Source organism: Mchenga conophoros, linkage group LG3 (genome assembly GCF_057382185.1).
Source record: "Mchenga conophoros isolate Kocher_MC1m ecotype Shallow Benthic linkage group LG3, M_conophoros_male_GT1.1, whole genome shotgun sequence".
NCBI lineage: Eukaryota > Metazoa > Chordata > Actinopteri > Cichliformes > Cichlidae > Mchenga > Mchenga conophoros.
Window position 1 is genome coordinate 54,711,171 of NC_140528.1, and position 19,143 is coordinate 54,730,313.

The following is a 19,143-nucleotide window of genomic DNA, read 5'->3' on the forward strand; positions in this document are numbered from 1 at the left end:
CTCTCATATGTGTAACAACCTAACTGAAACTATATACGAAATGTATTGAATAAATGCTTTAATCAAATGCCACTAGATACAGTTTGTAACTATATACATCCAGAGAGATGGCAATTGAAAAGCCAACACACTAAGTAGCTGATTAGTACGTTATTATAAACAAACAAACAAAATAAACAAATATTTAAACAGCCATTCCTTCAGTGATGAATATCAATGATATCTGGCCTTATGGAACTCACACAGTGGAGCCATTTTCCCCAGTGTTTTACATATTTCTCATACTCAAAATTCACTAAAATAAGTAATCTTTTCCATATTATGAATCTCCAAAGTTACATCAATACAGCTGTTTAATGTTGGTGGATCCTTTTGGTCAGTGCCTTTTTATTTGCAGCTAGCAGCACACAAAGTAAGTATTTATACATACCCTTTATGTCTGAGGGTATGTATTCTAAAAATATGGATTTGAAATCAAAGTGTAAATATGTACTAAATGTGTTTTGCATCACTGTATGGACGTCTATCCAGTAATTCTTAATATTCTTACAAACCGAAATTATATGGTAGTGGTGTGAGGTTTCGTAGCCACAGTTCCTCCAACATTCACAACTTCCATCATCATAATGCGCCTTTAAAGCTGGGGTAATGAAAAAACAAGCAAAACCTTTCTAGCTGAACTTCCAAATATGTGATTTTGTTCTTCTCCAATGAAAAGAACAAATGTTTTGCCATTCCTCTTCTGTAATCACCAGACCTCCCTCTTTCTCCCATCTTTCTTTTATATACTTGGTTGAATAATTGCTGAGATCATGAAGACTTTTGTATATTTGTGAGATTACACCTTTCCTAATTTCTGACTTATGAGCATTTAAAAAGAGTTGGATAAATGGCCTCGCTGTAGTAGGTATTTGGTTTTTAATGTTTTGAGTATAAAAGTTTCTTAACTGTGAGTATCTATAGTGGTTTTGGTTTTCTAAATGAAATGTTTGCTTTAAAGTTTGGAAACTCACAATTTCATCTTCCTTTACAATACCGCATATGAATGTAATTCCTTTACCTATCCAGTTTTTAAAACTAGGGTCTACATGATTTGGTGTAAATTCCGAATCATATGCACACCATTTTAATATTTTTATATTCTTCTGCAGCTTATTTTCTTTTGCCACCATTTTCCAAACACCTAGTGTGGCCTTTAGCCAAGGATTTCTTATTTTGGAAATGTAGTCCTGTAGATTTCTACCTGTATGTGCATATTGGTTATTGTTTTGCATTCAATTTCCTTCCAACACTGCCCTGCTCATTGCTGAAGTATAGTTTTGGGGGGGAAATTGATGTCCATAAAGACAATATTGATTTGTAAATGATTAACTAACAATTTTGTGTTTGTGCTTAAAGTGCTTTGGCACTCTTTGGCAATATTGTAGACAATATTAAACTTAATCATCACATCAGCCTCCTCTGACGACCTGTTTGCTGCTGCCTGCCGCTGAAAGGCAGTGGCGAGAGGGGACACTTGCGCAGTGCATTCATCACGACATATGTGTTTTCTGGATACATTGTGCTTTTTCAGCGTTCAGAGGTTGATGGCTCTGTGTCAGAGCACTGGCTATGAATTTCAGACGGATCAGGACTTAACAAAAAAGTTATCAATAGTTCTTTTCATCTTTTCTCATTACCCACAGCTACATCCACTTCTATTGGGCCTAGGCTACTCACTAGGGCTGGGTATCATCACTGATTTCTATGACATGAAGGAAATTTTCCTGGCCTGGCTTTTTATAGCAGATAAATATAAGAGAAATATTAAAAAATATTACCGTAAACCGTTTATTTTGCGACACCACGAAACAAACGATAGCGTAAAATGAAACGATAGATGTTTTTATATCGTCATCCGATATATATCGTTATATCGAACAGCCCTAATGTCAGAGGGAATTCATGACGATGTTTATCAAATGTGAAGCGCAGTTTGCTGCTTCTTTTGCTGCTGGATCAGTGAATTTTGGTCTGAGAGAGACAAAACCTGCTAGGGCTGAACGATATATCGCATTTGCGATAATATCGCGACATGATCAAGTGCAATTTTCTAACCGCAAAGGCTGCGATTATACTCTGGACATGTCCAAATTCATGGGCTGCATCCTCCTGAGGCCGCATTTGTAGACCGATTACGTCACAGCGACGCGCCGAAGGCTGTCCAAATTACTACCATATCCCAGAATTCATAGCGCGGCCCAGCCAAACTCCAGTTTCCAGCAATGGCGGCCGCTACTAAGTTTTAAAATTACTCATACTAATCTTTCAGGGTCACAAAATAAACTTTTAACATATTTTCAGGCGAGAAAGTAGTTGTGTAAACATCAAATATCTGCTCGGTTTATCAAGATATCCCATATTTGCAAAAGTGCTTCGACGTTTTCAGAGGCGTCTGCTACCCACCAGCTCGACAGCTAGCCGGGAGCTCGAGGGTTACTGATGCGGCCGAGAACGGCACAACTCCCGGCACATCATTTTCAGATCACCGCGGAGTTTCGCTGCTCGGGTTAAACGTAATATATAAGTCACTTAGACAACCTAAAAATGTTATTGTTGGGCTTTTTTCAGTGTTTTGTTTGTTCGTGAGTAAATCGGTTTGGCTGAGATTAAAGTTATTAGATTAGATAAAATAAAACTTTATTAATCCCCCGGGTGGGTTCCTCCTTGGTTTTCACACAGCTGACTAAACGTCAAACAGAAAACTTATTAAACAGAAGTATGAGACAGTCGAGAATTTACGCCAGTGTCTTGTTATATTTTAGATAGCAAGAAGCAGACGGCCGAGTTTATTAAACTCCACCGAGACAGCGGTGACGCTAATCAGAACTAGACCGTCCAATTTCACGCCTTTAAATTTTAAAGGCGTGTTTGTGTGTGTGTGTTTATACAATTGCTATTATGTTTGCACTTTATGTGTAATGTTACTGACTGCAGAGATCAGTAAGATGTGTGTATTTTTTATTTATTAGTTTTATTTATTTAATATTATTTTTTAATTGAATGACTGTCTAGTAGTTCACAGATGTCGAAAAACTGAGTGTGGTAAAGCCACTGATTTTTTTTATGTATATTTCTGCAATCTGCACATTGTACTGACTTTCATTTTAATGTTTACACCAGGGTTCCTTGTCAGCACTTTATGCTCAGATGTTTGTAAGCTAAAAATAAACTATTGTGTATGTTCAAATATACTGTTGTGATTGAAGAAGTTAAATAAAAATGTCAGTCATCAATTCATGCATCACCTCATGTCATCATAACAGAGGTCTGTCTTCCAGGAAAGAACAGTTTAAAATTAATGTAATATAGTATTGGCCATACTATATGATGTATTGCTTGTCTTTGTTTAATAATACAGAAGACAAAGACCTTAAAAAATAATCGCATATCGCATCGCAATCGCAATATTGGGGCAAAAAATTGCAATTAGATTATTTTCCATAATCGTTCAGCCCTAAAACCTGCTACTCAGAATCAAGGAAAAAAAAAAGACAAACACAAAGCGCAGACCCACCAACGCATCAGAATCAGTGAGCTGTCGGCTTTCAGCCCGACGGTGTGTCCGTGTACAGGCCGTTGGGTGAGAAAGCCGAGAAAGAGAAAGCTGATTCTGATGTGTCGGGTCCGCTCTGTGTTTACGTCTTTGTGTGGAATCTGTTTACCTGCTCTCTCGTTTGCTGTTTGGTGGTTGTTGAAATAGTTTTGTGAGCTTTAACCCGAGATTCTGGTGTTTCTGGCAAAATACATTTATATTTAAAACTCTATTCAGGATTTAATGAATCAATATCGCTTAATTCAAGATACTCAACTCTCTCTATCCACCTGCACTTTCAAACATGTACTAAAGACTACAGGAATATCTGGACTTTCAGAGTTGCAGAGACTTTTTTTTTTGTTACTCGAACAGCTGGTCGCACCGGTGTGACCTAAGGTTTATTTTAGTCGCACCATTGAAAAATTTGGTCACATTTGTGACGCACTCTAGAGCCCTGCCAACAAAAACTATGCTGTACACATTCGCTTCTCCTCCACAAAATCTGACCGTGCAAATCAAACTCTGTTGAGGTGGTGGTTTGAGTGTGTGACTAGGATGCCTCCTGGGAGACTCCTAGGTGCTTTGGTTTACATTTCTTCAGTTCTGAACAGCAGAGCAGGCTTTCTTGTTCAAGGTCATTTGATGTCCTATTGGGAGGAGGCCCCGGGGCAGATCCAGCAATGAGGCTATCAGGGAAGTCTGAACTTCCGACTGCCCCCACGACCCGAACTCGAACAAGCAGTTAAAAAAATGGATGGATGGAGAATGAAACTGACCTGTTTCATCATGTTTGCGTTTAGCAGATCCTGATGTCTTCTCTGCTTCCTCTTTTACCTCAGCTGCTGTCGCAAAAGTCTAAAAACAAAGACACGAAATCACGACCATCGAGTTTTCTGTTTTTACTAAAGAGGAAACAAAGATGCTCAAATAAATCTCAACATTACCTCTATGTCTGCGGCCTCCACCGATTGGCTCTCCTGTGTTGGTGGGCGGGGCTCCACTGTGCTTTCCTCTGCCTTTTCCCCCTCCTCCTCTTCTTCTTCTTCAACAATCTCATCCAGAGTGATGAGCTCTGCAGGTTCTCCCTTGGTGATCTCCCTGCTCCAGTCCTGACCCTCCACTGCTCTTTCCTCCCCAGCATCATCTGCTCCCACCTCATCCAGAGTGACCAGCTCCAGGGTGTCTTCCTCCAGATTTGTCTTTTCTTCTGGTGCAGCAGCCTCACTTTGGGACCCAGTGGCCTCTTTAGTATCTGTTTTTGGCTTCTCTTCCTTCGTTGCTGTACCAGACTCGTCTTCAGTAGATAGAGCATCACTAACCTCAGCAGTGTGATCCAAACAGTCCTCTTTATCGACCACCTCCTCCTCATCTGCATTTTTTGGCGATGCTGAGTCCTTATCGTCTTTAGGCACTGTTGGCTCTTCTGTACTCTGGTCTTTCAAAGGCTCATTGTCAGCCGTCTCATCCTCAACCAAGTCAACAATCTGATAAATGGCCTCCTCCTCATCAGCCACTTTACTAGATGCAGCATTCTTTAAGGCAGCTTGTTTTTTAGTTACTTTAGTATCCTTCTTTGGTCTTCCCCTTCTTCTTTTTTCCGGAGTTTTGGCCCGTTCATCCTTAATAACTTCATCCTGCACTGGGTCTACTATTGTAAAGGTGGCATTCTCCTCGCTCTTCTTTGTTGGTGTGCTCTCTTTCACTTGAGTCTGCTGAGGTTCCTCCTTGTTTGGTTCCTGAGAATCTCTGGCAGGTGTCGGCCTCCTTCTCGTTGGTGTCTTGTCTTTTTTTGAGACGTCTTCTTCAGTTTCTCTTCCTCCTCTGGTTGACCTTGTTGTGATGGTTGGTTCGTTCATGGCAGCCTTACCCTCCACTGAGTCTAGGATCTCGGACGTAGATTCCTCTTCCCTGACGGTTTTTATACATGTAACTGTGGAAGTTGGCGTCTTTTTATCTTCTTTGTTTCCTCTGGCCGACCTCCTTCTACCAGGCCTCTCTGTGGTGGAGACATCTTGAACAAATTCATCTTCAACAGAATCCACTACCTCAAAGATCATCTCCTCCTGTGTCTCTTTCTCCTCTCTTTTAGATGTTCTTGTTCTCGGTCTACCCCTTCTTGTTGGTCTTTCAGCTTGTTTAGCCACTTCAACGTCTTTCTTGGTTTTTTCCTCCTTGTTCTCAGCCTCTGCCTGGGTCTCTGTGGTCGGTGGCTCTTCTTCCACAGAATCAATTACCTGGTAAGCTTCTTCCTCTTCTTCAGTTCCTTCAGTGACTGCTTTCGAAGTATTAAGTTTCTTCTCGTCATCTTCTCCTCTGGTGTGATCATTGACTGAATCTAACTTCTCAGAGGCTTTCTGTTTAGTAACATCTGCTGAACTGCCTTTGTTTTCTTGTTTTTCATTATTTAGAGTTTGGCAAAATGCTTTGGAAGCTTTGCTTGATTTTTCTGAGAGCATCTCCTCATTCATTTCTTTTCCATCTCCACTGGACCTTGGAGTTTGGTTCATGCTTGGATCCAACCCTTCTTTTTTATCAGCTGCATCTGGTTCTTGAATCTTTTCCTCAGACAGCTGCTTTGCTGTGGCACCTTCATCTTTGACCAGATGACTGTCCCCTTGGACTGTACTGGCTTGGTCTTCACTAACGTTGTCTATCACATAGAGAGGAGCATCTGTTTCTGTTTTACTGGACTCCTCTGAGCCTTTATTATCAATGCTGTTCAAGACCTGACTTTCCCCCTCATGCGAACTCTGGGTTTGCTCAGGCCCTGATGACTCTGTTTTAGTCTCTTGGTTTGAATCTTCATCTATCTGTTCATCTGTTGGCTCGTCGATCGAATCAAGGATCTGGTAACTTTCACCATCATCCTCCTCCTCCTGTGGATATTTCCCCGCATTGTCTTTTTCCCCATCTTCTTTGCTTTTCTTTGACTCTTTGTGTGCGTCATTCTTACATTCAGTCTCCAGAGTTTGTGTTTGGCTCTTCATCCCTAATCCCTCTCCCTCTGCAGGTGGTTGTGTCTCTGATGATGTTTCCACTTTAGTTTGATTTTCCTTTGCTGACACTTTGAGGTCAGACTTTGTTGCTGCACTCTCCTCTGTTAGCTCTGCAGCAGCGGTTGATGCCATTTTTGAACGGGTCCTATAACCCGAGGACAAAGAATGCGTCAATTTGTCTGGAGGTTTGCTTGGCTGTGTTTTCTCACCAGAAAAGGAAACAGGCTTACTGACACTCACAGAGGATTCGGGTTTGGTGGATTCAAATGAGTCTTTACTTTTTCGTAGTGATGAGGTTGAACTGCTTTTCTCAGAAAATTTCGTGGGCTTGGATGAGGGAGAGGCTGAGCTGCTGGAGTCTTTGGAGGACCCTGCTGAGGTTCGTTTGGAAGCAGGAGATGCAGCTGAACTTTGACTTTCTGCATTCTCCGTGGACTTTGGCTTAGTTGAAGAGGAGCTTTCACCATTGGGGTCTGCGTCTGCTGCGTCATCGTTAATTTCATCAACAGTGACAAAGTCGTCCACATTGAAATCCAGCTCACCAAAAGGGCGGCTCTCTGAAGAAACTTTCTTCTTTAAATTATCAACTTGAACCTAGATGGAAAAACCAAAAACAGTCTGTGGAGCCATGAAACAGCTTACCCTGTAATCAGAGTGTAACTATCAACAAATGTCCCTCTGTCCACAAAAACCTCCTATATGACCAGTAACCACATGACCAATATTCTCAGAGTGATTAAGCGTTTGAGTTAGCCCAGCCGCCCACCCCCACCACCCACAAGAGAAATCCTCGTGGGTCGGATGAACTTTTACCTTTTCGTTTGGTGCGTCTTCATCCTGTACCCTACTAGGGCTGCTGATTTTGCTCTGGAAATGAAGATAAGAAAAAAAATTTACTGAATTAATTTCGTATTATTCTGTGCTGGTTTTGATAAACACCTAAAATATAGCCTGAAATGTGTTTAATGAGTGGTGACGCCAAAAATTGGACATACACAAGCTTGCAAAAAATAAATAAGACTATATGTAGTGATGACCTTCGCTTTAATTTATCTGTTCCAGAAATAATGCAAATCTAAAAATGTTATCTTCCTCATTAGTATAGTGGACAGTATCTCCGCCTGTCACAATGGGGAGTGAGTAATCTCCTTCTCTGCTCTGCCTTCAGCTGATCAGGTGTCACAGACGTAAACTGCCAGTCTACTATCACATGTGAAATACAGACATCGAAACCACTTTCCCCGTGATCGGAAGGTCGGGGGTTCAAATCCACTAAACGGCTACTCTGAGCAAGGTACGCCTGCTTAGTGGCTGCCCACTGCTTCACTGAGTGAACGGGTCAAATGCAAAGAGAGTAATTTCCCCAGGGGGATCAATAAAGTATACATTATTGTTATTATTATCAGCATTAAACAATCAACAGTGTACTACTATACAATGCTCATATGTGATCTCCAACATAAGGCTTTTAGTGTCTTAAGATATTTTGGGACAACACAGTGAAATTTAAAGTGTTACCTCTCTTTCCTTGCTCTGTGCCCTACTTTCTCGACCCTGTCTATGCTCACGAAGCGCCGCTGTAATGGCCATGAAAAGGTCATAGTTGATGCGATGAAGTTTTGAGTCTTTTTCCTCAGACTTGACTGGGCTTGTTGCTGAAGGAGCAGTGCTAGAAGCGGCGGGGGCGGCGTTTGCATCAGGAGTAGTGACCAAAGTTTGTGGTGGCCCCTCTTCCTTCACTGCTGCTTTCTGGCCTTGCTCACTTGGCTGCGGGACAGCGGTCGATTCTGCGGCCTTCTCGGTTTCCAGTTCGAGGTTAAGTGTGTTCTCACCCGAGTCTTGCAGACGCTGTTTCAGACTCTTCAAACTGAATTTAAAAGCAAAGATGCCAGTAGGTTACTATGAAAAGAAGTTCGTTGTCACAAAATGTTAATGTGAAATAAGAAATTCCATTTCAAATTTCTAATCTAGAGTTGCTTATGTCTAAATCACACTCTTCTCTTTCTGGATCTTTGGGAACTGTTTACTATAGCACAACCTTGAGGAGTGTAGCAGTCATCATGACTGTTTTGACTCTGCCATTAAACCTGAAAATGAAAGATACTCACGACTCAATACGTCCGACTTTACTCCTATGAAGAGGAGAGAAAAAAGCACAAGGTCAGACAAGCATGAAGACACTTTAAAGAAAATAAAAACACACAGTCTAAAATCAATTTCCTCTTTGTCTCACTTCTGATTGTGGGACACACTTACCAAGAAGATAAATAGTCCTTGGTGACATTGCTCTCCATCACCTGTGTTAATCCACCAGGTTCAGCCATCTCAATGCATATCTGAGAAAACAGAAAGATATTACATCAGTGACAGTACAATTGTTTTCTTCCTGAGGATATTTGAGCAACACAGTGGTACTCAAAGGGTGCGCTACAGGCCCAATTTGTGAAAGTAACAGGACAGAGGTCCTGGCGAGTTTCTTTACTGCCCTCTACGATAGTACAACTTTTTGTTAAAAGAACAAAAAAATCTTGATGTTTCAAACTTGCAAATGGAAAATAAGCGCAAACATATTTCTATACTTTTGTAAAGTTTTTGATTAGAGAATAAAACCACTGAGCAAGAAACAATAAAAGAATAACTTAGTGCTGTCTCAAACTGCAGGCATCTTCCCTGCTAGATGGGCCAGGACGAAAGGCTGGACAGGTCATAAGATTATCACTTGGTTGAGAACTTAGTGCATTTCAGGCAGTCCTTCACCAGTATTTGCAAAGGCATGTAAAATTCAGATTGCCTGCTGCAGGGACTGTCTGAATATTAAAACTTGCTGAACTAGTGTTAAAAAAACAAAGTCTCCTTCAGACTCATTTAAAATGTTTCTCAATGTTAAAAGTCTTGCTTAAAGCTGGAAACAGAATAAAATAAGATAAACTTAAAAACATAGTTTAAAAACCACTTGATCATCACAGTATAAGAAAGTTACACCACTTAAACTTTTTTAATGTCTTCATTTTCCGTGTTAACCACTTATTGCTTTCTTTATCTTCCCTGATTGAATTTTTTCTGATTTTCACTGTTGGTGGAATTGGGCATGCAGCTCACTCAGGTTGCATAGGCAGTCCAGCTCCTCCTGAATGGCAGTCACAAGAAGATCTGCCGTGTCTAACAGTGCGGCCTCAACAGTGTGGAGAAAATATTAGGAGATGGTGTGTTATAATGGTTTGTAGTGATGGGATTTCCAACTCTTTTTAGAGAACCGGTTCTTTCGGCTCGGATCACTAAAAATTTTGAATTTTTGTAATCATCTTGTCCTTTTGGGGTATAATAAAACCCATTTTTTGAAGATTACATTTGTGCCTGTGTGTTCCTGGCTGCTTGGTTCATGACAGGGCCATAGAAGAGCAATGACCATTCAGCAGGTATCCTCTACTTTGTACAAGGAGAAGGACTGCTAAAGCCAAACTGAAGTTCTCTGAATTCTAACTGACTGTTATTCTGCAATGATGAAGTGCAATGTTCCCTCTAATTTTTCATGTGTCTGAGCGAACGCACAAATTCCATGAACGGTCCCTTGGACCACTGTGAGCAACAGCAGACGTGTGCACTGTGGTCACGCCAGCAACGAATCCATCCAAGTTACATGGTTTATTAAAAATAGTCAAATTACAGCATTTACATTTATGTTAGACTACTTTTAATTAACTGCTTTAACCCACTTATAATGAAAATTAGAAAAGAAATCGTGTTCATGATCTGTGTAGTATGTTAACGCTATTGGAAGTAAAAATAACTTTTTGAAAACAACTTTCTTTTTTGTTAGATTATAAAGCTCTGACTTGTATTATGAGTCTGTGGTCTGGTAGAGAGTCCTGTAACTCTCTGACTGCAAAATACAGTATATAATGACCAATGTTGGGCAATTAATTATATAGTTCTTCACAAAGTAACTGAGTTATGCAAACAAAGGTTTTTGCAGCTGTTTACCCCAAAATGCAGTCCAGGCTTCTTTTAAACAAACATTTCAAACTATTTACAGAACAATCAGCTGTTCTGCATCAAATTTGATGCCAAACAAATTTTTTGTGCCACTCCAAAACATCCCCCTTCCTAACCAACTAAATGCCATGTTGCCATATCATTTTTTGATTGGTCTAGATGGTACATTTTTCCACCAATAGGAAAGGGTAGGGTTTTTTTGGTTTTGTTTTTGCTCACAGGCTCAGAGTGCTTTCAAATGTTTTCCTTATAAAACGCAGTTTTTACCGTTTCTTCCCGCAGTAAATATAAACAACGGTAGTATTCAGGAAGAAAACCAAACATTGCATATATTTTATCATAACTCTGGTTTTACGTGGCCAATCAACACAATTTAAAAACTGGTGTAACGTCCACACGTTTTCCGTCAATTGTTCCGTCTGTCCTGCTCACATCTCCAATGGTTGTACACGTTGTCATTAACGTGGCTTCACTCCACAGCAGCCACGCCGCTTTGCTAGCTAAAACACCGGTGTTGGCACATAAGGACGCTGTCATAGCCTGTCAGCGACGTTGATTAGCTGCGTATATACGAATGTGAATCGCATTATTGGCTGGACTATGGGATAAGGTGGCAGCCAGTCACTTACTGACTAACACTGCAAACCACAATTGTTAAAGCTTTAATTTAATTTCAATTCAGGTTAGATTTTTTTTTTTTTAGGTTTTTTCTAACCCTAACCCTAACCCTGTGCGCAGAGACCGTGCCAGAAGTGCGCAATTGCGCACGCGCGCAGCTTAGAGGGAACATTGATCAAGTGTTCCCTTAATTTTATTAAGCAGTTTAAATTGAACCAAACTGTACCAGCTTTGCGGGTGAAATGTAAGGCTTAAAACCTTCTGAAGACTTTTCAGAAAAAGCTGCATTTTAAGAGCAGCAGACACCATAACAAGCCTTGCAGATGTAAAACGTGAAAAATTTGCAGGTGTTTATGAAATCGTACCCTGTTGGCAAGCGGCAAAAATCTGACAAAAGCAGCAATGGGAGCCACCACTTTCATGATCATCATGACAAGGTCCACATTCACCTCGGAGACCTCCACAATCAGCAGCCGGTCCTCCAGAGACTCAGACTCTGGAACATGCTGAAAAACAACCAGTGTTAAGATCAGGGAGACCCGAGCCTGCTGCTTTTACAGGACAGATTTATGTGACTGCTGACTTACAGTGCTGCTCCATTTCATCATGCTTCTGTACATGCTCTCCTGTGAAAAGAGTAGAAGATGAAAGCGGCTCACATCAATTACTTATCCTCTGTTTGTAAAATAACTATTGAATAACTCTCCTCCTGGTTAGAGTGTTTTTAATGTTCTATTGACCCCATTTGATAAGATAAAGATTGGACTCCACTGTAAGTGAGAAGTAACTCGATCCTGGTTTGCATCTTTGTGGCAAAGGATTCATACTTCAGGACAGTAACGACATAACATATAACTGAAGTTTTCCAGGAACTATTTGATGCTATTTGAGTCTCAGTGACTTTCCGCAACAGTCGTCAGACCTCAATTCCTCTTAACATGTAGCTGTGGAGAGAGATCTCACAAAGGGCCTGAATAGCTAGCCCGCAAGGAAACTTGAGATGGGAAACGCTGAAGCTAGAAGGTTAGCAGCAACTGAAGTTTCAAAATAAGTAAGGGCATTGCTTAATAGTCAGTGAAACACTCCATAACCTATGTCTGGGTCTTTAACGTTTACACAGGACTGACTTCACAAGAAGCTCTGTGGAAACTTTAAAGTGGTGGTGGAATGACGTGGGCTGTCGTCTATGAACAGAAAAGTGGATAAAGTTCATGCAGCTTTTGTGCTGCTGTCGCAAAAAGGAAGGAACAAATACAGACAAAATAATAATAAATACTAGATTTGAAATTCATGCATATTTTTAGTTTTTCCATTTCTTATTCAGATATTTATCAATAAGTGACTTATATGTATGTATATATTGTGCTATTTCTTACTTCTTGTATTATCTGTCTTTGTTACCGTTTGTACTGTAACCAACGTAATTCCCCCTAGGGATCAATAAAGTATTCTGAGTCTCATTCTATTAATATTAGCCCAGTGAAGGATGATGCTGTGCTCACTCCTTAGAGGAGGAATCTTTTTTGATTGGCATCTGAATAGTTTCAGTGAAACAGGAGCATGCCCCTGATTTAACAGCCCCCGATTGCTCCATTTTCATACCTCACTTGAACCAGGATGCACGTCTTGTAAAACAATGTGGATTCCTAGTCTCCGTCTCCGCTCTTCAACTGTAACTGGATCTTTGAGGTAATCTCTGGCGAAATCGCAGCACGCATCCCAGCTGTTAAAAAACACAAAGGCCTGGAGAGGAAGAAAGGGGACAAAATGATGCAGAGGAAACATTCAATATTAATCATTAAATTGAATTAAATTTGCAAATTTCTCTGTATCAGCCTGCTGGGTCTATTCCTCACCCTCCTCTGCAGTGATAAAACGATTATGTTGTAGTACAGAGTCTGAACAGTCTGATCAGGGAAGTAACGCCACACCAGCTTGGCGACATCCTCCTGTCTGTAGTTTCCTTCTGGCAAGCCAGTCAACATGATCGTGGAGAACGTAGAACCTTGAGATTGGGCTTTCTACAAGACACAAGGTTCAAGAACCAAAGTTTATGTGAAGAGAAACTTTGCAGTACTTTTTAAAAAATATATTACTATAACTGACCACATAGAGAAGACAAAATGAAACCAATGAAAAAAAATGGACGCCTCTTGGTATTTACTCAAGGATTCCTGTTTAACACATGAAACCTTGGTTTATAAAATGCACTCACCTCAATGTCATCAGGTTCCCTGACAGTTAAATACTCTAGAAGTGTAAAACACACACAGTTAGTAACAGTCAACACTTTATATCTGGAGGTTAATTTTAGTTTCTCTCACCTGGGATTGTGAACCAAGGAGCGACAGTGGGGAACACAAAGGGACTAGTTGTCATTGTGATCCAATATGGTGAAGTGCTGCGTTGTGGGACGGTAATATCTTCTGTTGGGACAGCTGCCCCGTCAACAGCAACATCGCTGTCTGGCAAAGCTTTGTGTGGCAATCTTGGTGCTGCACAAGAAAAAATAAGTTTTGTTTATTTTTTATTTTCTGTGTGTGTGTCAGGTTTTTAACTGACTTTCAGTTTAACTTTAAGCACCTTTACAGATATCCAAGGTATCATAGGCATCAGAGAAAAATGATTAGAGAGTTAGACCAAATGCCAGTCTGAAAAAGTGGAGTTTAAGTAATGGCTCTGGTTCATGTGTCTAGGGCAGAGACAAGCAGAAGGGAATTGACCGCTGATGGAGCAAAGATTTCTGGAGGGGCCAATGAGCATCAAAGGATTTGTGGGAAGGAGAATCACAGTGTTAGTGAATCAAAGTTGAGGGAATGTGTTGCAATAATTTATTGTGGATGACGATAAAGCAGCAGTTTTGCATATGTTGCAACCTTTCTCGGACTTCACTTTATCCACAGTCCAGGGAAGAACTGAAAATATATTCATGACTGTTTCACAAACAGAAAGTGAAGGAAAGATTATTATCCAGACTCTGTGTGATAGATGTGATGTGTTTCCACGATGGTGGAGATGGGAGCAGCTGGTGCAGCACTGGAGACAAAATAGATTTTGCAATATCTGGTAGTGAGGAGCCACAGCCCTGAGCTCAATCATACTGTTGAAATTTTTGAGGAAACTTCAGAATAACCGGGGTTACTGGCAGTGTTAGTTATTTCGGACCTGACTACTTGTATTTCAGTATTGATAAAACTGAACTCCGAAAATATCTCTAAGTTCCTCTTTTATGACTTCAGACAGTTCTCCTCGCAGGGGGTTTAGTGTTGGCTTTCAGTTCTTCAGCAGTCATGCCTGCCGTTTCAGTTAGGTCGGATGAGACTTAGTTCGATTCATCTGTATCACGTTGGCGCGTGGTTCTTCAGGCCGTGAGGTGTCTTCTTTCCACCAGAAAGTCTCACAGTAGTCTGTGGTTCAGCCCAATAAGTCCTTATTTTGTTCTCTAAGCAAACTTTAGGAGTTCAGAAAGTGACATTTATAAGAGAATTTTTCAGAATTCTGCAGCTCTACTAAGTTGTGTGTTACACCATGTCTTGCTCTATAGCGCCCGTAATTAGATGGATTTTAATCTGTCTCTAGTATCAGTATGCTTTTGCCACTCCTTGTAATCTTCAACTCACTTGCTTTTTTTGTGCATCACCCACTAAGACGACAATATTTGCCGTATTGTCCAAAGACAAGAGTCTCTTTGGACAATACGACCAATGTATAACATCAGTAACACACTACAACGGCAGGGAATCAAATCCCGCAGTGCCAGACGTGTTCCGCTGCTGAAGCCAGTGCATGTCCAGGCCCGTCTGAAGTTTGCCAGAGAGCACATGGATGATACAGCAGAGGATTGGGAGAATGTCATGTGGTCAGATGAAACCAAAGTAGAACTTTTTGGTATAAACTCAACTCGTCGTGTTTGGAGGACGAAGAATATTGAGTTGCATCCCAAGAGCACCATACCTACTGTGAAGCATGGGGGTGGAAACATCATGCTATGGGGCTGTTTTTCTGCCAAGGGGACAGGACGACTGATCCGTGTTAAGGACAGAATGCATGGGGCCATGTATCGTGAGATTTTGAGCCAAAACCTCCTTCCATCAGTGAGAACTTTGAAGATGAAACGAGGCTGGGTCTTCCAACATGACAATGATCCAAAACACACCGCCCGGGCAACAAAGGAGTGGCTCCGTAAGAAGCATTTGAAAGTCCTGGAGTGGCCTAGCCAGTCTCCAGACCTCAACCCCATAGAAAATCTGTGGCGGGAGTTGAAAGTCCGTGTTGCTCGGCGACATCCCCAAAACATCACTGCTCTCGAGAAGATCTGCATGGAGGAATGGGCCAAAATACCAGCTACTGTGTGTGCAAACCTGGTAAAGACCTATAGTAAACGTTTGACCTCTGTTACTGCCAACAAAGGTTATGTTACAAAGTATTGAGTTGTATTTTTGTTATTGACCAAATACTTATTTTCCACCCTGATTTACGAATAAATTCTTTACAAATCCTACCATGTGAATTCATGGATTTTTTTTTCACATTCTGTCTCTCACAGTTGAAGTGTACCTCTGGTGCAAATTACTGACCTCTGTCATCATTTTAGGTGGGGGAACTTGCACAATCGGTGGCTGACTAAATACTTTTTTGCCCCACTGTACCTCACCCAAAGCAATCCCACAGTACAGGAAGGCCAGCAGGACAAAAGCAGCTACCCTTACCAGACAGGTTTTACAGCCAAAAAAACAACCCACCATATTCAGTGTATTACCAGATGACCTTCCATCAACTTCACCTTTTTTCCCCCGTTTAAATCACATTTATTTAAAATCCCATTCAAAACACACTCACGCAGTGATGTAAATCCACTGTGTGGTATTTCCACCCTTGACAATTTGTGGCCAGTGGCCCGTTTTAGAAGGCTGTACCAAACACCAAGGCGATCAGCATCACACACAGACTCAAATTCAATTAACACCTGAAACACAAGAAAGATAAAATTTACTCTAAACATTTTAATTTCACATTCTAAATGGTAGAAAATGGAACACATGGAAACAGTGAGCTAAGCACAGCTTTATTGTGGAGTTCACTGGATTCAAAAGTCAGAAATCCTGGATCAATGAAGCACTGGAGCCGTGCTCAACGTGACCCCTGCACTAATGCTCTAATGTGATGAACACTAGTGCGCATGAGCATATGAAGAATCATGTGCTACAGCGAACAGATTACCTGCAGTCTCTCTTTACTATCTTTATAGTTTTGCAGTTGTGCTTTCATCAAGATAAGTAGCATCCAAAACCAGTCACATTATCTTGTTTTAATGTGTCTGTCAATTTTGGGGGGATAGTTAAGAATACACTTACATAAACACATACATCTCATACAGCCTTTCACAGACTTTTAAAACATGCACTTGTTGCTGCTTATAAGTGTGTTTATACCTTGTAGAGAAGAGGCAGGTAGTTTCTTACAATACCGATTTTTCCCAAAGCTTCTCTGAGATCCCGGAACTCGTCTGGTGAGATGTTCCTGATGTAGATTGTCCGTTCTCCAATATCTATCCCTATCTGTTTCGATAAACCCGGGTGAACATTAAAACAAACCAGAAACAGTATTTAGTTTAACAATATTTCATGCTTTCTTAAACTACAGTTCCAAGATCAAGGTCATAAGTTTGCACATATAGTCACACAGCAGTATGCACCCTGGCAGCTATCTTCATTATCCAAACAATTTATAATTGCAGCTCTTGCTTTTGTTGATAACATTGTTTGAGAAAATATTTAAACTTAGCTGTGTACACAGAAAACCACTTTTGTCCCTTTCCTGGGTTCTTAGTTTTTTTGCATGTTTCAAATAAAAAGACAAAAACAAAAAAAAACAAAAAAAACCCCACATTTTTTTTAAAATACAAAATGCAGTTTTGAATGAGGATTTAACTTATTGCAGGAAAAAAGTTATCCAAACCTTTCCTAGCCATGTGTTAATATATGCTCATATTTTTCAAGGTGTTTTGACTTGGATGTGAGTGCTGCCAGTTATAACTTTATACTCTATACTTTATAAGGTATTCTAGTGTAGTCTTTGTTTCTGAGATATGTGTGCGTGTTACCTTCTTAACATAACACAGCCGATTCATCAGATATATATAAAACTCAAGCTGAAAGAAAAACAAATAGTTAAAAGTCATTACATCAAATAAATGTTGGATTCTGTTAAATTGATTTCAGTTCAAAGAGTATTTTTTATTACTTATAGCCTCTACAAAATATTACTTTTTTTTTTTTTTTACTTACAACCACATTTTAAATAGATTGAACATTTAAAAACATCAGCTTGCTTTTAAGGATACTGTTTCCATCAACAAGCAGAAACAGATATTTTCAATTATTTTTAATAACATATCTCACAACAGTAAAGTGTATTATCTAAACACAGTGCTCACCGGGGTCGTTAAAAAATTCTTGCTCTTCACAACCTGCAGTCGAAGTTTAGACCCATTGAGAAAAAAAGGTTTATCTTCTGATGCTAGCACGATGTTTTTGGCTGCCATTGCTGTCGGCATTAGGGCAAAAGCCTGAAGGAAAAACAAACAAACACTGACACACTGCGCTCACAAAATACGTAATAACTAAATGTTAGTTAGGTCGTCTTAGAAAAGACATTTAGAATCCCATTAAAATGAAGGTAATAATCCAGCCCAATGCAAATCCATGGCCTGGTGCTTACCATGCGCGCCTGTGGTATAACGTAGATCGTATCGTCGTAATATTCAAATCTGTGTGGAGTGAGCAGATCGGCGATGTCCTCCTCTTCATAACAGCCATCACGATACTTAGGCAGGTTGCTTATTAACAGCATCTTGCATTTAAGCGAAACAAGCTGTGCAAAAGAAAAGAATAAAGTCAGCGTTTTAGATTAGTTTACAATTGAAGAAATTCCGGACAGAAATCTCAAAAAGGCAAAACATTCAGTTAGAAACAGTGCCTCACTTTGAGCACTGTCTACAACTATGAACACAATGAGGTACATCAGAATAAAATACTGAGTACAAAATGTTTCTGATGCGGATTTTGGTTTGATTTCTTTTTTCTTTTTTAAACATAGTACAGCTCAACCTTGACTCACTGATAAAAAAAAGGCAGTAAGAGTCAGCTATGAAAGTACTTTTCATTTAAGGTGGATCCTTAAAGAGTGATAACTGATTCACAAAAGGCAATGTGTAAACAGCACTACTGCGCTTTTCAAACTCAGGAAGGAAAAACTGTTTCTGTAGTAGACTGTTTAAAAAGAAAAGCTGGGCTTCTATTAATTTGTGAGGAACTTTCATCTCTTATGCTTCTTAAAAGGTTCTTTAGTTTTAAAACAACTTGCTGAGGTATTCAAGCCCCCTACTTAAACCCCTATTTTTTTAAGCACTCAAAACCACCATGTCCTGGATGATTGTGCATATAATTTGAACATTTCAAATTAGCTTTTTAATAACAGACTTTTTTTTTGCCTGTCCCGTTTGGCTCTTTTGCCATCAGAATTATTGTCTAAAGGCGAGGAAAGATGCCCAACGGATTTACTTTACGGATTTACCAAATTGACCATCCCAGCCTTGCCATAATGGTCCATTTGATTCACCTTTTATTGTTTATTTTATTTTCATTTGCTGAATACGGGACAGACTTGACTGGGGGAAAGAAGGGGAGAAGGAAAGGGGGAGAGAAAAAAAAAACAGCTGAGAAGAGGGACGGGGGGGGAAGGGCAAAAAAAAACCCCAAAAACCAACAGAATAAGCAGAGAGAAAAAAAAAATGCATATATCGATCACCTGTTGAGAAAGAAAAAAGAAAACAAGCAGAAGAGAACAAGAGTAATATAATAAACAACATCACAATGATATATGGGAATATGACAGTAAATACTAAATATTAAACATTATTGTGCAGCACATAAGATCAACAGAACACAGTGTGCTTTG

General features: G+C 40.1%; 1 protein-coding gene across 2 annotated transcripts in view; it reads right to left on the reverse strand.

Moving 5' to 3' along the window:
• LOC146579549 (uncharacterized) overlaps positions 1-19,143 on the reverse strand; it is a 63,360-nt gene that overhangs the window by 32,116 nt on the left and 12,101 nt on the right. For both annotated transcript variants that reach the window (XM_085263380.1, XM_085263373.1), the window contains exons 12-28: positions 17,905-18,057; positions 17,621-17,752; positions 17,288-17,335; positions 16,617-16,742; positions 16,024-16,150; positions 13,509-13,679; positions 13,400-13,434; positions 13,041-13,205; positions 12,787-12,927; positions 11,772-11,810; positions 11,550-11,690; positions 8,830-8,909; positions 8,682-8,705; positions 8,092-8,440; positions 7,387-7,440; positions 4,522-7,167; positions 4,354-4,432 (exon numbers count right to left, since the gene is read on the reverse strand). In XM_085263380.1, the coding sequence (XP_085119506.1) occupies positions 4,354-4,432; positions 4,522-7,167; positions 7,387-7,440; positions 8,092-8,440; positions 8,682-8,705; positions 8,830-8,909; positions 11,550-11,690; positions 11,772-11,810; positions 12,787-12,927; positions 13,041-13,205; positions 13,400-13,434; positions 13,509-13,679; positions 16,024-16,150; positions 16,617-16,742; positions 17,288-17,335; positions 17,621-17,752; positions 17,905-18,057 (4,510 nt within the window). The remainder of the gene's footprint in view (positions 1-4,353; positions 4,433-4,521; positions 7,168-7,386; positions 7,441-8,091; positions 8,441-8,681; positions 8,706-8,829; positions 8,910-11,549; positions 11,691-11,771; positions 11,811-12,786; positions 12,928-13,040; positions 13,206-13,399; positions 13,435-13,508; positions 13,680-16,023; positions 16,151-16,616; positions 16,743-17,287; positions 17,336-17,620; positions 17,753-17,904; positions 18,058-19,143) is intronic.